Consider the following 19827-nt stretch of genomic DNA (forward strand, 5'->3'; position numbering starts at 1 on the left):
AGCCTTTTTTACGGACAACAGTTGTTTCCATGATTCCTTATTTGGACTACCTCCTGATCTAAGCTCCAGCCAGGACCCAGATCCTGGAGAATCTTAGTCTCAACCTCCAGACCTTGTCTCACTTTGGTTGGATGGTAACTTGGGACAAGCCAAACCCCTCTCCTGTGGCTCCAGTTCGATGCGGCCTCTGCCCGCTTTCGAACTCCGCCGACTCTTTTCAAGAGTCTGTTGCCTTCGGCTCCCTGCTCCAGTTTCCATTTGCTTTTGCATGGATGTCCTGGGTCGATTGGCGGCGGCTGTGGTGGCCGTGCCATTTGTCCAGTTTCATCACTGACCTCTTCAACTGGTGATTTTCTTCCGGTGTGACAGGTCTCCATTGTCTCTCGTCGGTCTTGTTGGTCCCTTCTATGGTGGCTTTGTTTTCCCCCTCATTTTTTGGGGGGTGTTCCTTCCTGTCCATCCCTGCCAGTCTGTCAGACTGGGGAGGTGTTTTTCAGGGACCGCCCGGTCTGGGGTCTTGGCCCCCTGAGAAACTTTTTCCCCCAGAAACATTTTGGGGCCTAGGGCAATTCTTTCTTTGCTTGCTTCTTGGGAATTTCCCTCCTGGGCGGAACTCAGGTTTCTGGCCATCTCAGTTATCTTCAGTCTGGCCGTCCCTGGGAAGTGATCTTCTCGGCAGGTCCTCAGTCGTCCAAGGCACTGGTACCTACATCCAGGGGTGTTTGCTGTGATCTGCAACCCCTGGTGCACTCCAGGCGTGGACCTCTGCTTGTCCCGCCACAACCGAAGCGTTTCTCTCTCTTGGACGAGCCTTGCCCTACCTTGTCTATTTGGTGGTTGGGCTTTGCCCTACCTTATTTGTTTCCTCTCTTTCTTCTCTTTTCGGGGTCTTGAGGAAACACTCAGTGGGATGTTTCCGCCATTCTAGTGGCCCAGCCTGGGCCCGGCGGGCGTGGTATGTCGTCATGGTCAGGCTCCTGAACGACTTAACGTTGCGCCTTCCCTATCTTCCAGACCTCCTATCTCAGGTCCCCTGTGCCACCCCTATTACCATCTCTGCTTTGACGGCGTGGCGGTCGAGACCGCGGTTTTGAGAACTGCGGTTTCTCTTCCCAATTCATTCGCACCATGCTCAAGGCTCATAAGTCCTCCTCGGCAAAAATTTACCACCGTACCTGGTGGTCTTATTTTAGTTGGTGTGAAGCTCAGGTCTTGTGTCCTGTTACCTTTTCGGTTTCCTGCCTTCTCTCTTTCTTGCAGTCGGGATAGGAACTGGGGTTGTCTCTCAGTTCCCTTAAGGGTCAGGTTTCGGCCCTTTCTTTCTTTTCCAGCGTCCTCTGGCTTCTAATTCTCATGTCCGGACCTTCTTCAAGGAGTGGCGCATGCTGCCCCTCCTTATCGGTCACCTTCTCCCCCTTGGGACTTGAATCTGGTTCTGGGGGTACTCCAAGGTGAACCTTTTGAACCCCTTGGAGAGGTGTCCCTGCGCCTCCTTTCTTTGAAAGTGGCGTTTTCTTGTTATCTCCTCCATTGGGAGAGTGTTTGAATTGGCAGCTCTCTCCTGCCGTTCTCCGTTTCTGGTGCTTCACAGGACAAGGTTGTCTTCCGGCTAGATCCTTCCTTTTTTGCCTAAGGTTGTTTCGACCTTTCATCTCAATGAGGACATTGTTCTTTCGTCCTTTTATCCCGCTCCTTCTCATTCTAGGGAGCATTTACTCCACAAACTGGATGTGGTTTGGGCTGTTAGGTATTACCTCTATCTCTTCGTCGTTTTGTCAGTGCGATTCCTTTTTCGTCCTTACGGAAGGTCGTCATAAGGGACAACCTGCTTCCAAGGCTACCACTTCTCGGTGGATCCGATCTGCCATTTCGGAAGCCTATCGCTGTTGGGGGAAGATTTCTTCCTTCAGGTTGTGGCTCAGTCTACCTGTTTCTGTTGAGGCATCCTGGGCTCTCCAGAACAAAGCCTCTGCCTCGCAGATTCGCAAGGCGGCTACTTGGTCGTCTCTGCACACTTTCTCAAGGTTCTACCGGGTTCATACCTTCGCATCGGCTGATGCTAGTCTGGGCCGTAGACTGCTGCAGGTGGCAGTGGAACAGCCGTCTGCCTGACTATCTGCCCACCCAAGGGACGGCTTTGGTACATCCCACGGTCTGTGTCCCCCAATGGAGCCGATAGAGAAAAGGAGATTTTTTAACACTTACCGTAAAATCCCTTTATCAAAGGATCCATAGGGGGACACAGCTCCCGCCCTTTTGGGTTTCTCTTTGGTTCTCTGTCTGAGGGTGTGTTCAGTTATACATTTTCGTCTGGTTCTCGGACAGTTCGTGTTTTTTCCTTGACCTATCAGTCCTCTCCTATTGCTCTGGTACTAAAACTCAGGGCCTGGAGGCGGATATATCCTGCTGGGATGAGCCGACTTCTTTGTTACCATAGTGTCATACCTCCTAGAGACAGCAGCATGCACCCACGGTCTGTTTCCCCCAATGGATCCTTCGAGAAAGAGATTTTATGGGAAGAGTTAAAAAATCTCCTTTTTTTAACATAAAAAAAAAAAATAATAATAATAGCTAATGCTTCAATATGACAATCCAAGCTATTACAATTGTCAGGGCATTATATGGTACATTGATGGCATTAAAAATAAAACTTCTCCTGCGGGGATGGTGGCTATGCTTAAACAAAAAAAACAAAAACAAAAAAACTGAAAAAGCATGTCACTGTCAAGAAAGGGTTAACACAGACAGGTTGTCTGAGTGTTCCAAATAAGGAAGTAAGGATCCAGCTAGGAAATAAGTTTTAGTGATCAGTTATCTCACCGTACAGTACAGTTGTTTTATTTTTTTTTTAAAGCATTATGTGTTTCATTTTACTATATTGCTAGGCTGTTGCACTGTTCAAGGCTGTCGAGTTGCATTCCCTTATATATAGATATCTATCACATGTTACTGTTCCTCTTTTCTCTGCAGTGGTGAAGCGGGTTGCACCTTTTGAAATTCCATTTATAACCATTTGGAACATAAATAATGATTTGTTTCAAATCGACATCAGGAAGTGGTGAGTGCAGGAGGAAGTTTATTTTACACCTTTCTACCTAAGGTTCTGCAACACTTATTACATATTATACATTACCAGGCAATACCTGACTAAAAAGTATATTCATTTAATATTGAACAGATTTTAGTCTTAAATTTGACTTTAAATGCAGTTTATCATTTCATTTACTTATTATGGTGCTAATAAAAAGAAATCTCCCATAGGTCTTTATTAAAGGGGTAGTCCAGTGGTGAAAAACTTATCCCCCTATCCTAAGGATAGGGGATAAGTTTGAGATCGCAGGGGGTCCGACCGCTGGGGCCCCCTGCGATCTCTCTGTACGGGGGGCAGGCTCTCCGGCCAGATAGCGGGTGTCGACCCCCGCACGAAGTGGCGGCTGACACGCCCCCTCAATACATCACTATGGCAGAGCCGGAGATTGCCGAAGGCAGCACTCCGGCTCTGCCATAGAGTTGAATTGAGGGGACGTGTCGGCCGCCGCTTCGTGCGGGGGTCGACACGCCCCCTTCGCGCAGGCTGTCGGACCCCCCGCGATCTGCAACTTATCCCCTATCCTTAGGATAGGGGATAAGTTGTTCACCACTTGTTCACTACTGGAATACTCCTTTAAAAATTTTTGCTTAGTTTCTCTTCTGTGACCAACATGTGTTCACATATATGAGGGGTACTGATATTTATTTCTGGGTAAGACTCTAATATAAGTATTGAGTCTTACCCAGAAAAAAATTGAGCTAGGACGCTGTACATTTATTTTAATTTTTTTGGGTCAAAGTGAATGTGGTAGAACCTCCAGAAAAGTTCAATGTTGAAGAGTATAGGACCAAAATAAAGTTCTTGTTTTTAAGATTGAGGAACAGACGTTAGTTAGGAGGAGCCACGTCAGGTGAATCAGGTGGATGGGGAATCACTTTAACCCCTTAAGGACTCAGGGTTTTTCCGTTTTTGCACTTTCCTTTTTTCCTCCTTACCTTTTAAAAATCATAACCCTTTCAATTTTCCACCTAAAAATCCATATTATGGCTTATTTTTTGCGTTGCCAATTCTACTTTGCAGTGACATTAGTCATTTTACCCAAAAATGCACGGCAAAACGGGAAAAAAATCATTGTGCGACAAAATCGAAAAAAAACGTCATTTTGTCACTTTTGGGGGCTTTCGTTTCTACGCAGGGCATATTTCGGTAAAAATTACACCTTATCATTATTCTGTAGGTCCATACGGTTAAAATGATACCCTACTTATATAGGTTTGATTTTGTCGCACTTCTGGAAAAAATCATAACTACATGCAGGAAAATGTATACGTTTAAAAATGTCATCTTCTGACCCCTATAACTTTTTTTTATTTTTCCACGTATGGGGTGGTATGAGGGCTCATTTTTTGCGCCGTGATCTGAAGTTTTTATCGGTATGATTTTTGTTTTGATCGGACTTTTTGATCACTTTTTATTCATTTTTTAATGGTATAAAAAGTGACCAAAATACGCTTTTTTGGACTTTGGAATTTTTTTGCGCGTACGCCATTGACCGTACGGCTTAATTAATGATATATTTTTATAGTTCGGACATTTACGCACGCGGCGATACCACATATGTTTATTTTTTATTTTTTTTACACTGTTTTATTTTTTTTATGGGAAAAGGGGGGTGATTCAAACTTTTATTAGGAAAGGGGTTAAATGACCTTTATTAACCCTTTTTTTTACATTTTTTTTTGCAGTGTTATAGGTCCCATAGGGACCTATAACACTGCACACACTGATCTCCTATGCTGATCACTGGCGTGCATTAACACGCCTGTGATCAGCATTATCGGCGCTTGACTGCTCCTGCCTGGATCTCAGGCACGGAGCAGTCATTCGTCGATCGGACACCGGGGAGGCAGGTAAGAGCCCTCCCGGTGTCCGATCAGCTGTTCGGGACGCCGCGATTTCACCGCGGCGGTCCCGAACAGCCCGACTGAGCAGCCGGGTCACTTTCACTTTCACTTTAGAAGCGGCGGTCAGCTTTGACCGCCGCTTCTAAAGGGTTAATACCGCACATCGCCGCGATCGGCGATGTGTGGTATTAGCCGCGGGTCCCGGCCGTTGATTAGCGCCGGGACCAACGCGATATGATGCGGGATCGCGGCGCGATCCCGCTTCATATCGCGGGAGCCGGCGCAGGACATAAATATACGTCCTGCGTCGTTAAGGGGTTAAAGCCTAAGGCTATGTTCACACGTCGGAATGTCTGCACCGAGAATCTCCGTGTGGACACTGCATAGACGGCTATGCATTCCGTTCAGACTCCTCACAAAGAATGAACGAGTTGATTCTACGTGGGACACAGAAAATGGAATTTCCAGGCCTGGAAACATCTAGCACAGAAATTCCACCGTGTGCACCGAGCAGCAGAATCTGTTGAATTCAACAGGACTCTTCTGCAGTGGAATCTCCGTGTCTGATACCAATGCAGAATCCAGCACGGACATTCCGATCTGTGCCCATGGCTTCTGCCATTGTTTCCCCTGCAGTGTGTGATATAAGGTGTTGTCCTCTTTTGTTCGGTTGTCAAAAGTTTTGGGATCCCCTTTGCAAGCTTTCTTATTTCCAAGTAACTGTGGATAATGGCACCAACTCTCTCTAATGTGACGTTCCCAGATATGTAACAATAGTTTTGGCTGATGTTCGGCGGTCTGCTGTGATCATATCGTGGATGGCTTTGACATTTGCAGGCAGAGAGACACAGAGGCCTTCTACTGGGGTTCTTACTTTCAACACCAAAGAGAGACAGTTTTAAAATTGTCAATCCAACGTTTAACTGTTACATATTAGGGCCACTGTCGCCCAAAGTTTGTGATATTTTCTTGGAGAAACAGTAACTTTATTATGGTCCCATGCTCTTTTCTGGAGGTTCTGCCATGTTCACTTTGGACCGGAAAAAATAAAGAAAAGCTAAAATCATAGATACTTGATTTTTTTACCATTGAATATAGACAAATCGGCCAGTACACCCTGCTATGTACAGCTTCTTTTTTCAGGGTAAGGCTCCGTACTTATCAACACCCCCGCATAGTGTAGACGGCTCTGTTATGGTTGACTGCTTACTCCACTCTAACCATTCTGTATACATAAATGCTTGGCCAAACGGAACATTCATTTATATAGTGGTAACAGGAGAGAGGGCTAACAGCTATCGAAGGTGTGTGAGCACTTTTTTATACTGTATTTATTACCATATCTGGTCATAAGTCAGCTAAAGAGATTGTTCGTGAGAGAGAGAAAAGCTGGAGATCAACCTGTCAGGCAGCTCTTCTGATGGATTTCGCGCTAAACAAGCTAGAGTAGCCTGCGCTGTATGTAAAAACATGCAGGCTGTAGAAGAGAAACTGAACAAGTTCATATAGGGATTCTTTTTTTTCAAATGTAAAGTTTGCAAGTGGGCGATGTATAAATAGTAAATGGTTCTGAATAATGCTGATATACAGATCAATCAGAATGTGATACATTTATTAATCATATCTTCCAGGTATATGACTCCCTCTACTGATGCTATGCTAATGGGCTGCACATCCGCTATTGATTTACTATATGTCCAGGTACGATGTGAAGTGTCATAATAGATTAGTGTGGTGCCATAATTTCCTGTTTTAACAACCCAGACCTGTGGAGGAATTTATATCATATTCTCCCAAAAAAATGTACATACTTCATAGTACATGATCATGTACATATAATTTTTGTGTGTCTAGCACCTATATTTCTCTCACAAATACCTTCCATTAATGCTCACTTGGTTTTTCAACCTCTCCTGGAAGGGGCGTGTCCATCTTTTGTCCTCCCTCAGCATGACTCTGCTTCCTCCCTGATGCTGCTGTGCTGTGCTGGGTCTCTTCATCCAATCATTGCAGGCTGCTCTGTAACCCTCTCCTCTCTGTTTTTATGTGTATCATGGATCCTCTGCGCATATATAGCCTATGGAGGAGCACCTGATGGTACACTGTGCCTCCCATCGCAATACACTGCACTCAATTAAAAGAAGAGTAGATGAGTCACGCGCTCCTCCATAGGAAGCCAACTTATGGACAGATATGCTGTCTGGCTATACAGGAGTTCTGCAGGGGCGGAGCAACATAATTATACAGAAGGAGGGCGCAGTGGAGCATCATTTTACATAAATATGTAGACCCTGGCCACTATGTGACTTTTTAAGTTGCATACGTGGCGTGCATTATGCAAACCGTGGTTTTCTAAAAAATTTGCAACTTTTGTACACGAGAGTACTGACGAACCGGCATAATAACTTTCCTTCGTAGTTTCTATCCATTTGTCTAAACCAGTGTTTCATGACCAGTGTGCCTCCAGCTGTTGCAAAAGTACAACTCCCAGTTGTACTTTTGCAACAGCTGGAGGCACGCTGGTTGCAGAACGCCAGTCTAAACCCTGCCATCTGTCTTCACTTCTATCTACTTACAGGCTGTACAAGAATTCGAGATGAACTGGTCCAGACCGACAGAACAACAGAGAATCACACTTAAAGAGTTAATAACAACTGATAATAAAGTGAAGGTAATGCAAAAAGCACTAGCTTTGTACTGTATATAGCTCCACTCAGCCTGTGTATACTGCCCTGATGTTTTCAGATGCGGCCTTAACACCAGACCTTGCCATCTAATCTGAGACATTCCCTTTAAAAAGCTTGTTAGTGTAGTAAACATTATCTCCTCTATTTCCCAATGTTATAAGCAAATGCATCACCTGCATTTGTTCTGGATACTAAACTAAGCTTTTTTTTTTTTTCCCCCTAATGTTTGCTTTCTGATTGTAATTGTTTTATTCTGAGTATTATTATGGTGGGAACAGCCATCTTACCTGAGCGGTTTAGAACGGCATTTAGCTATGCTTTACACCAGGACCCATGAACATAGCCAACAATGCACAGAACCAGTCCCATTCAAATGAATTGCAGATGTTACTGGGAATTCTCTGTGAACTTTTTTAAAGGTCATTCTACAGGGAGGGTGGAGGCTGATCTCTGCTGTGAATGGTGGTGGATCCAGTGTTATCTATCTACTGGTGTCACCTATCACATTGCTGCTGGGAAGGACTGGGAAATGATGTGTACAGAGCAGGAACTCTCAGATTAGTTTTAGACATATCAGTCAGAATGGAAACTGCAACATTTCAGGCTTTTTAATTAAATATAGAAAAAAAAAAGTCAACAAAAATTCTTAAAAATTTTATATAAATAGATCACTTTCTAATGACACATTGCCTTAAAGTGTACCTGTCATTTTTATGCCTCTATCACCTATATTTATTATAAAAATCCCTCTTTTTATTAGCTCACAGTTAGAAATCCTCTCAGGGGAAGGGGGTGTGTCCCTCCCTTGTGGGGGTGGAAGAGGATTGGTGCATCTGCTCATGCAGCCTTGTCCATGACTCATGGACAAGCCTGATGCTGCTGCAGGACTGGTTAGTGTCCCAGTAGGTATAGTGACCCCTAGTGGTGGGATTTTTAGGAGCCATTTTCTTTATTAAAAAAAAAAAATAAACAACCACAGGTCTTTAATTTTCATCAGTAACAACATATAAAAAGTTTTTGTATCTGGCAGTGACCATTTACATATGCTACCAGTGAGCCCTCCTATACAAAATTAAGGCATTTTTAGATATTAAGTATCTTTCAAGTAGCTTTTAGTGTGCTTTTATTTTTCTTTCTTCTTCTTCTTCCAGAGCCCAATCCCAAGAGTAGATCAGAAATGGAGGCAAAGTATAAATACTCCTTTGCTTTGAGAAACTTGGTTTTAAAGGGGGTTTTCTGAATCCACAAATTGATAAACAATCCCCCCCCCCCCCCCAAAGGGTGTACATCTAGTCATTCAGTGAAGCTATTGTAAGGTTCCGCTCTCCTTTCATACATTCAAAACAATAAGTACGACGCACTATAGTTTATTTGCAAACAACTTCTTTATCCTTTTTTATGAATAAATCTTTTACAAAAACACATTGTTTGATAACATTTGAACTATCAGTGTTCTTGGATATACAGTGTATCCTTAGGCTATTTACAACTCTCCTATATAGAGTCCTTATCATAGCCTTTCATCCCATATTCCCAGCACATTTGTTTCATTGAAGGAGCAGATGTTCCAGCAGATCAGTAGTGTGTGAACATGAAACGGGGAAATAGTAGTCCAGCATGGAATCGGAGTGAAAAAGCCAATCTCCCTTATTTGTAGTGCATTAAAAATGCATAACCGGTAGGACAAAAAACAATAGAGCATCCTTTTCAGGTTAAGCCTATGCTGTATTGTGTTTGTCCTGCTGGTTGTGTGTTTTTAATACACTACAAATAAAGGAGATTTAATTTTTTACTCAGATTCCATGCTGGACTACTTTTTTTCTGTTCCACAGTCTATGGCAGCAGAGCTCCTCTGTCGGTCCGGGCATGGATCCATCAAACAGGTTTGCTGGTTTATGTTTTGTGTTGGACACTAATAGTGTGTGAATGTTTTTGGAGGTGCCACCTCTGTTATCTGGTATTTGTAAACTTTTTAGACTTTTGCATATTTTATATTTTAGTTCTTGGAGTTGATGCAACAAGTGGAGCACTACAGTTACCAAAAGTTGGACCCTGGTCTCACAGATCATTTAGGTGCCAACACCGTGGTCACCGTGTCTGTTGGAAAAAGTGAACTATATTGCCTTTTTCAGACCACCGACAAGAAGACTGAAAATCTTAGGCTCCATATCAGTAAAGTTATTTGCTGGAATGTCAGGTTCCAGGTAAGTCGTGAACCTAGGTCAGATGGCTTTTATGAATTGTTGGTTGGCTAGATGATGTCAGCTAGGACAAATGGGACAGAACACTTACTGTAGTCATTTGTGATCATAGACATTAGATGGCTGGTGGACAAATGTTAATTCGGCAGACCACTGTCTCTCCCAATCCCTCCAATACACATGAAACATCAGCCTGGCTGAATGAAAGTGGGTACAGTATTAGGGTAAGTCACTGCCAGACATCTCTGGCAGCATATCCTTTAGAGATCAATTGGATCGAACTACTAAAATTAATTACGTCCAATACTACTCTTCCTTTACATCATCTATCGGGGGAAGAGTTTGGAGACCCTGATCCACATGTTGTTCAGCCAGTCTACTGAAATTGGTGGGTTTGGGTGATAGATATAGGGTGCCTAGGGCCTCATCCACTCTGCTATACCATATCCATGTTGTGTAGATCTATAATACAGTGTCCATAGCTTTATCTGCCTCCCCAGGAAATATGCAGAAGAACAGGAAAAAACTGCGGTGGCGCTCCCAAGGAAGTAACCCGAAGTCGTGGGTATAGTGTATAAAGTAAATAATTTTATTTTTTTACAGCATAAAGAAATCTAAGAAAATAAAAAACTTAATGCAAGACGCGTTTCGGGAGTCACAGCTCCCTTTCTCAATTGCAGGTGGTGGCTGTACAGCCACCACCTGCAATTGAGAAAGGGAGCTGTGACTCCCGAAACGCATCTTGCATTAAGTTTTTTATTTTCTTTGATTTCTATATGCTGTAAAAAATAAATGATTTACTTTATACCCTATACCCACGACTTTGGGTTACTTCCTTGGGAGCGCCACCGCAGTTTTTTCCTGTTCTTCTGCATTCTCCATACGGACCCACCTTCTGGGCTCCGTCCACACGATGTAGGCCTGCATACCAAGCTACCATCACCGGCAAGGGATACGCTACCCCCCACCCGGGTACCTCCCTATACCGGCCAAAGACCTACACCGCACCCGGCGCCACCTCCGCTTTTTTCCACTGTCTACTGCTCCCCAGGAAATAGTTGCTCCTAAGGGAGGATGCTGTGCTATATGAAGTCACCATATTGTGTCACATGAAAAGACTATAGGTCCATAATACAGAACTGTAGGGACTCAATGTGACATCATACTTGGTAAGTGAAGTGGGTTTATTGTATGCATGGACCCTTAGTAGCTGATAAACTAAAGTGTAAAATGTGAATAACAACTTGGGTAGCAAATCTAGTAGTTGCTAAAGAGCTAAAAACTGAGACACTTATATGCAAATGGAGCATGCAAGGACGCGGATAGCATTTTTTTTTTTTTTTTAATGCGGAAAAGGGGAAAGTAAAAATAAGTGACCTTGAAAGAAAAATGTATCTTGTATGTATGTACAGTGATCCCTCAACTTACAATGGCCTCAACATACAATAGTTTCAACATACAATGTTTTTTTCTGGACCATTGTAACTTGAAACCAGACTCCACATACAATGCTACGGATAGTCCAGATTTGTGAGACATTTCACAACTGGAGGAACTGACCAATCAGAATGAGCATTTTAGTGGTAAAGCCTCTGTATTACTTAAGTGCATGCACTGACCGGCTGTCTGGTAGCGCCCCCTACAGTACAAGGAGGTACTACAAGTTCTGTTATAGTCCTTACCTGTGCCAGGGTTAGCTGCTCCTTTGGACACCAAGTAAGGGTGGCTCCATTTGGGACACTGTGTGTTCTGTATAGGACCCAGAAGAAGCCCCTTTCTGCTACATGAACCATTGTTTCCCAACCAGGGTGCCTCCAGCTGTTGCAAAACTACAACTCCCAGCATGCCCGGACAGCTGTTGGCTGTCCGGGCATACTGGGAGTTGTAGTTTTGCAACAGCTAGAGGTACCCTGGTTAGGAAACACTGACATAGACAGTGATTTACAACTCCCAGCAGCTCTTTCTTACTTTTATATGTAAGTACTTGCTTTATCTATATTAGTTGCTTTATCTATATTAGTTATCTACATATTTTTCTTTAACCCTCCCCTTTTCCTATTTTTAATGACATTTTGGGGTCTTCATAACCAATTACCAGGTTTCCATAGAGTTCTGGTCTCAACATACAATGGTCATCCTGGAACCAATTAATATTGTAACTTGAGGGACCACTGTATGTATATGCAATAAATGTCAATCAATATCTGATAGGTGGGTGTCTGACCAGATGATCAGCGGTGTGCCAGAATTGCAGCGCCTGAAATGCGCAGTGAGTGAAGCAGGAAGCAGACAGCGCCGTACATTGTGTAGTGGCCTAGCTGGGTTACTGCAGTTCAGCTCATATTCACTTCAATGAGCTGCAGTAACCTAGCACAGCTACTACACAATGTAGAGAGCTGTCTGGGGCTCTGGCGCACAACTAATTAGTGGAGGCCGCCATGTGTCAGACCACCACCAATCCTCAGGACAGGCCATCAATCAAAAAGTCCTGAAAAACCCATTTTAATCTAGTTACTGAATATTGGAGCAAAACTTAGAACAAGAATAGATGAGTGTCTCCAGGCTTCAGCCCATACCTAATGATGTTCCTTATTTTTCAGGAACAAGAAAAAGACCTTGACCAACAGGAGTTCAGATTTGAGTACACTGATGGAGATGTCCTGAAATGGATTACAATAAAGACAAACCAGGTTTGTCAGGGAAAGGGAACAAATAGGGGGGTGCAAGATGGCACATTACATTGCAGAGTCTCTAAAAAGTAAGGGGGGGGGGGGGGGGAGCACACAAAAACATTTGCTTACATGAATAACTTCCTGGATGTTACCATGGAGCAGATAATGTGTCGTTCATGCACTATTGTGTTAGCTCTCATCATAAGGTTCTGGACGTGTCCACACATGGCATTACCATTCTTGCTATTACAATGGTTTACAATGTTGCTGAAGCATGAATGTAAACCAATACACCACACAGCTCCTATTGTAACACACTGTCATCCTGGCTGTGTACACTTTTGCAACCAGTTTGTATGACCCTAATGCATCTAATATGAAAAGTGAATCAACTTTGCAAAGAGTCTTTATTAAAAAAAAATATCCTGCCACACAGTGTACACAGCCCTCGTGTGTACTATGTGTCCCCATGGTTACAGACTATGAACAAACTCTGTGTGTAGCCGGGTTCCTACTCTTTGTAAGGCCGAGTTCATACCACGATTTGTGCCTTTGAGACCCAGACACATTGAAAAATTTCAAAATGACAAGCCAACATATCAATGCTCGGACAGGCACGGGCCTCATTCATTTCAATAGCCTGAGTGTAGTCAGCTAGTGACTACGTTCTGGTCATTCCTTTGTCGTGGACTAAAAAATGCTGCAAGATGCGTTTTAGTCTGAGCAAACACTTGAATATCCTTGGCAAATGACCCCAAACTAGTCACTAGATGACTATGCTCAGGCCATTGAAATGAATGGGGCCTGTCCCTGTCCTAGCACAGACATTTCGGCATGTCATTTTGACATTTTACTGACGTATCCATGCCTCGGGGGCACAAACTGTGGTGGGAAAGAGGCCTAAATAAGCAAGAAGAGGGGGAAAATAAAGTGGGGTTATTGCAAGACTGGTAGATCAGACTACACAGGACTCATTTGGAGTCTGTAACCATGGCTACATATAGATTGCAAAGTAGCCTTTTTTTATTTTATATTTTATATCTTTTTTTTTTTTGTGTGTGCATTTAAGTAATAAACGTGGTTTCAGAAGTGCACATAGCCTTTACAATCTGTTTATTCATACCAAACAATTTTCTAGTCTGAACAGTAGTAATTCTCTATTAAAAATAAAGGAAATGATAAAGGTCTTGTTTTTATCTTGACATTTGACTTGATACAAATTGATAATTGCTACAAAAAAAAATCTATTGTGTACCTGTAACAAACTCTACTGGTGTCCATAGACCTGTATAATGTGACATAATCTCAAATTACATACCTTGTCACTTTCAGGCATTCCTACTAAGTACCTGGTTAAAAAAGATGCTGAGTGAACAACCGGTGACTTGCACTAAGGGGAACCTAGAGATTGTAAGTAAAAACTTGCAGTTTTCAGAACTTATTCGCTTATAAATTATATAAATGTCAATGATCTATAGTTATTTTATTTATTTTTATAGCAGGATAACAGAACTTCAGCAAGTATGTTCACCAGAAAGCAGAAAAAGGTTTGTCCACCAAAAACTGATCTATTCCTCTAGTGATTAGTGTACTGGTTGGACTTGATGGACGTATGTCTTTTTTCAACCATACTAACTATGTAACTATGATTGACAATCTTTATCATTGCTCCATCACTTATAGATCATGGAGAGCCAACAGACAGTGAACATATATAAAGCCACCTCTAAAAGTCAATGTGGGGGGGGGGGGGGGGGGTGCATTTATTTTTTTGTTTTTTTTTTGTAGTTTGCACTAGCTTTATCATTTTTGCGCTTGGAGAGCAAGTCACTTAGTGTACGCAAATAGATTTATTACATTTATCATCTGCATAAAAATGGCACAAGTATACTCCATTCCCGAGGTGGCGTGGGATGTGGGAAGTGCATTAATGCATGTGCTTTCCCCCATTCTGCATCCTTTAAAAAAATCACACAATTGTGTCCAATTTCTTAAATTGGATACAGAAACCGCATCAGAAACACTGTGTAAATGAAATACAATATTGTGCAAATTTTAACACGTGAGAGATCACTGGCCCCCAAACCTCCCCCTCCCTAATGCTGCACCAATCATTGGCTGGGACGGGATCCCTTGCTCAGCAGTTGATTGGCTGAGCAGGTAGCCACTCCCAGGCATCTGCTTCAAAGACAGGTGAGAAGCCAGGCCCGGAGATCACGGGAGGGCCCCAGAGGTCAGACCTCCTGTGATCAGACACTCCTCTATCCTGTGGTTTTACCTGGAGTACCCCTTTTAAATTGTCCATGCACATTATTTTATTATTGACAGACTATTATTACATAGTAGGGTATTTAAGAATGGACAGGTAGTTGACAACCAATGGCTAGAGGAAAGGAAGGTCTGCTTCTGGTTGCACAATACACCCCCACACAGCTGGGATAGGAGAATGTGGTATTTGTTTGCACCCGTATATAATTTCCCAGATCATTTGGTTAACTTCCTACACCAAGGGTAGGCAACCTTTTGGTAGTGCTGTGGCCAATTTTTTTTTTGGAAGTAGCTTGGTGTTGGGAATGTGGGTGTGGCTCATTGTGGGTGTGGCTCATTGTGGGTGTGGCTCATTGTGGGTGTGGCTCATTGTGGGTGTGGCTAATTGTGGGTGTGGCTCATTGTGGGTGTGGCTCATTGTGGGTGTGGCTTATCACAGGGTGGGGGGTTTACAGAATTGTCCCTATATATTGTTCTCGCTGCAAGGACCTTACAGTGAGAGCAACCATTTTAATTCAGACCCCAGAATCAGTCCCCAACACAATACAATCCCCAGTATCAATCCACACCATAATACAGATCCCAGAATCACCACCCACCATAATACAGACCCCAGAATCAGTCCCCAACACAATACAATCCCCAGAATCAATCCCCACCATAATACAGATCCCAGAATCAATCCACACCATAATACAGACCCCAGAATCACCACCCACCATAATACAGACCCCAGAATCACCACCCACCATAATACAGACCCCAGAACCACCCACCATAATACAGACCCCAGAATCACCACCCACCATAATACAGACCCCAGAATCAGACCCCACTATAATACAGACCCCACCGTAGTACAGACCCCAGAATCAGACTCCACCATAACTCAGACCCTCCCCCCCTCCCTTTACATAATACAGACCCCAGGATCAGACCCCAGTCGAGTTGCACAACAATATACATATTATATTCACATCTTTTACGGTCAGCGGCGTCCTCTTTCCTTCTGTTCTCCATCTGGCTCAGACTGCCATGATGACTTCTTCCAGCTAAAACCCATCACTGCAGCATCTGCAGGACAAACATCTTAGTTTCTGCATTTTTCCACTGCTCTCCCTAAAAGTGCAGAATTCAGTGCAGTTTATTCCATTCTGAACAGTGTTACAGAGCAGGCTACATTTCAGCGACCTGTCTTCGCCTTTGTCAGGTATGAGAGGTGACAAAATGTAGCCTGCTCTGTAACACTGTTTGAAATGGAATAAACTGCAATGAATTCTGCACTTTATGCTTAGGTGAGCTATGAATTTCCTTGGATATATTTAGGTAGGTAGGTAGCTATGCAGGTAGGTAAGTAGATATGGAGGTAAGTTCATAGGTAGGTAACAAGGTAGGTAAATGGGTAGCTACGTATGTATGTAGGTACGTACTTAGGTTTCTATGTAGGTAGGTAGCCAGGGGGCTAAGTAGGTGGGTATGTAACCAGGAAATTAATAAGGTAGGTAGCCAGGCAGGTAATTGTGTAGGTAGCCAGGTAGGTAAGTAGCCAGTGCTCCTTCCCCCATCACTTGCACCCCCCCCCCTTCACTTTCACCCCATCATCACTTTGGACCCCCACCTCCCCTCATCATCACTTTGGACCCCCACCTCCCCTCATCATCATCACTTTGCACCCCCCTCCCGTCACCATCATCCCTTTGCACCCCCTCCTCCCCTAATCATCATCATCACTTTTCACCCCCCCCTCCCGTCACCTTCCCTCCCCTGCTCTGTTGATGCCAGGATGAATGACTAAAACAAACTTTTACTCACCTATTTCCCACGCAGCGATCTCCTGGGTAGCACGGCCTGGCTGCGTTCTTCTCCCTCTACAGTGCAGGTGCCGATGAGTGACGAGAGGTCACAGGTCTCCTCTCAGTGAAGCCGCAGGTACTGCAGCTCACACTGAGAGGAGGCTTCAGCTGTGTGTGCGTGTATGTGCACAGTGATAGCTGAAAGCAGTGCTCACTCACCTGGGGATCCGGGATAAGTGTCCAGAGCCAGCCCCACGTGCCACTCAAAAGCACCCTACGTGTCATGAGTGGCATGCTTGCCAGGTGTTGCCAACCCCTGCCCTACACCATAGTTTATTTTAACCTGTGCAAGGATGTCCTTTCCATATTACCTATAAAGGATATGGCCAACCTGGGCTGGGCCCTCTTTCTTGAGGAGGATTATAGCAGAAGCATGGCTACCTCTCTGATCCATACACCCTTTGGTGAGTTTATTTAAATGTCACTTGACCAGAGCCAGACTTACTGCACAGGGTACCACCCAAGGTATCTCGTGCTGGCATCCCTATATAACAGGGGTGGCTAAACTCACTGGGGGAGATTTATCTTGACCCGTCCAGAGGAAAAGTTGCTGAGTTGCCCATAGCAATCAATCAGATCACCTCCTTCATTTTTCAGAGGCCTTTTCAAAAATGAAAGAAGTTATCTGATTGGTTGCTATGGGCAACTCAGAAACTTTTCCCCTTGACAGGTTTTGATAAATCTCCCCCCAATGTTACAAAAAAGCTTCTACATACCTCCCTCGTAGCCTCCGGTATCTGCACCTGAGTGTTCACTGACACCTTGTTCCTGGAGCTGCAGATGATGTATTGTCACTCAGTCGCTGACTGCAGGAGTGTCTTGCCTACGCCAGTCATTGGTGGAGTGGCAATGTCATATCTACAGCTTTTTAAAGCAAGGTTCAGTGGAGACCAGGGCACCGATACCAGGCACTACCAGGAAGCGAGGGAGGTAAGTAGAAGCTTTTTTACAGTCTGGACACGTTGCATAATTTTTTTTCCTTTGCCGGATAACCCCCACAGTAGTTAGTTCTCCTATTAGGTAGCCCCATAAACAGGTTATGTTCTCGGGTAGGAAATCCCTCCCCCAAATTGGTAAATCCATCTGTAACTAGGTAGGGGTTGCTGGTTGGATGGGTAAAAAGGTGGGTGAGTGTTTAGGTAGTTAGGTGAGTAGGTAGTACCGTATTAATCTACTTATGTGCCCACTGCTTCCGGCAGCAGAGCAACGGAGCACAGTGCCCGGTAGGCCTGACAGGGCAGACTAAGCAGTTAGCAGCTGACTAAGCCTGCAGATAGAGGTGGCGGTGCATTTTCCTCGCTCCTCTCTTAGCGGGGTCACTCTGCACGTCCCTGGAGCATGAGAGTGACGTCTGTTTTTCTTTCCCAGGCAGCTACTGCAGCACTACTAATGGGCCTGGTGATTGTGCCTGATTTTTACTTTACTTTAGGGAGACCTGGAGGCGAGCTACGAGCCGCATGGCACCTTCCAAAGTGCTGTGGCTTGGCCACTCCTGCCCTAAAATGTATTGTATTGTCATGTATTTGGCATATCATGGCATTAATAGAAAAAAAGCACACTACCTAATTAGTTCTACCGAATAGTCCACCCAAATAATGTGAGCAGTATAAGTAATGGGGAACTAGGTAGATGTACGCTGGGGTGGCGTCACTCCTGCTGCACCTGGCACTTTATACTTTTGTTTAGGTTGGTATTGTATACTATTCATGCACTTTGTGATAATTTATCTCAGTATACTCACTACTTATCTCAGTATACTCACCTATGTAATTTGCATTTTATTATGTTTACAAGTGTACAAGTGTGGCAGCAGTGACGCCCATTGTTTGTCCTTCGAACCTCCCCCCCCCTCCTCACCATTTTTTTTTTAACTAGTTGCCATACAGTGGTGCTATATAATTTTTTTTCCACTGTACACTGCAAAGAAAAAAAAAAAAAACGTGCTACACAGTTGTTGTAAATACCACCATACAGTACATAAATAATAGTAACATCAAGTGACCAAGTAACGGCTCTCAATACATCAATGAATATAATAGTGCTAGATACTCTACACATACTATTGCTATACAATAAGGGTATGTTCACATTGCTGAATTCCCACGGAATTCCAAGAGAAATTCCGCACAGTGAACGCTAGCATCAGTGTGAATGGGTCTTCCGCGAGACCCGTTCACACTGCGTAATTTCAGCGGCGGACAATTCTGCCGCTGAAATTGTTCAGCGCAAAGAAAGAACTTGTTCATTCTTTGCGCGAAAGTCCACGAGCAGTGCATAGCCGTCAATGGTGACTGCGCAGTCCCACGCGGTCCTACCACCGCTGCTGGCTGCCAGGCTGCATCTCCGCTCGCTGAATTCCGCGAGCGGAGATTCCGCAACAAATTCGTAGTGTGAAGATACCCTTAGATTTTACTGCAGTATTACAGATAAAGAGAACATATCTGATTTTGTTTGTGATTTACTTATTTTTTTTTTTTTACTTGTTTTTCCATTTTTTTTGTCTTCACAGGTAGATGTCCCTGAGAAGAAAGATTTTTCCTTTTCTCACATTAGAAACAGTGATTCACTGGAAATGTCTGACTGCGATCTGTAGTTTTCCTACAGTATTATACAGACCAAGTATCGTATTAAAGGGTTCCTCTCATCAAATAAACTTCTGATATATTTTAGATTAATGAATGTTGAATAACTTTCCAATAGCATGTTAATGAAAAATATGCTTCTTTCTATTGTATTTTTCCCGATCAGTCCTGTCAGCAAGCATTTCTGACTCATGCTGGAGTCCTAAACACTCAGAGCTGCCAGCCTGCTTTGTTCAAAGCCACACAGGCTGTGAACAAAGCAGGCTGGCAGCTCTGAGTGTTCTCCTTTGTGAACAAAGCAGACTGGCAGCTCGTAGTGTTTAGGACTCCAGCATGAGTCTGAAATGCTTGCTGCCAGGACTGGTAGGGAGACCCCTAGTGGTCATTTCTTCAAAGTGGAAAATTAAATAGAAAGAAGCATATTTTTTAATAACATGCAATTGTAAAGTTATTCTGCATACATTAATCTATAATATATCAAAAGTTTTTTTGATGAGAGGTACCCTTTAAGTGTATGTTCACACGTGGCGGATACGCTGCAGATTTGTAACAGATTTTTGCCAATTTAACTTTTATGGGAAAGTAAAAATCTGCAGCATATCTGCGACATGTGAACGCGCCAGAAGTAC

The 19827-nt window shown here is 43.7% G+C and overlaps 1 protein-coding gene across 1 annotated transcript in view; it reads left to right on the forward strand.

Moving 5' to 3' along the window:
• SNX31 (sorting nexin 31) overlaps positions 1 to 19290 on the forward strand; it is a 71063-nt gene extending 51773 nt beyond the window's left edge. The window contains exons 7-14 of the mRNA XM_056522412.1: positions 2971 to 3058; positions 6567 to 6636; positions 7514 to 7606; positions 9623 to 9826; positions 12424 to 12513; positions 13828 to 13905; positions 13995 to 14042; positions 19126 to 19290. Coding sequence (XP_056378387.1) covers positions 2971 to 3058; positions 6567 to 6636; positions 7514 to 7606; positions 9623 to 9826; positions 12424 to 12513; positions 13828 to 13905; positions 13995 to 14042; positions 19126 to 19209 — 755 coding nt within the window. The 3' untranslated portion in view covers positions 19210 to 19290. The remainder of the gene's footprint in view (positions 1 to 2970; positions 3059 to 6566; positions 6637 to 7513; positions 7607 to 9622; positions 9827 to 12423; positions 12514 to 13827; positions 13906 to 13994; positions 14043 to 19125) is intronic.
• The last annotated feature ends 537 nt before the right edge of the window (positions 19291 to 19827 follow it).

The sequence above is a fragment of the Hyla sarda genome, chromosome 5 (assembly GCF_029499605.1).
Source record: "Hyla sarda isolate aHylSar1 chromosome 5, aHylSar1.hap1, whole genome shotgun sequence".
In the NCBI taxonomy this organism is placed as follows: Eukaryota; Metazoa; Chordata; class Amphibia; order Anura; family Hylidae; genus Hyla; species Hyla sarda.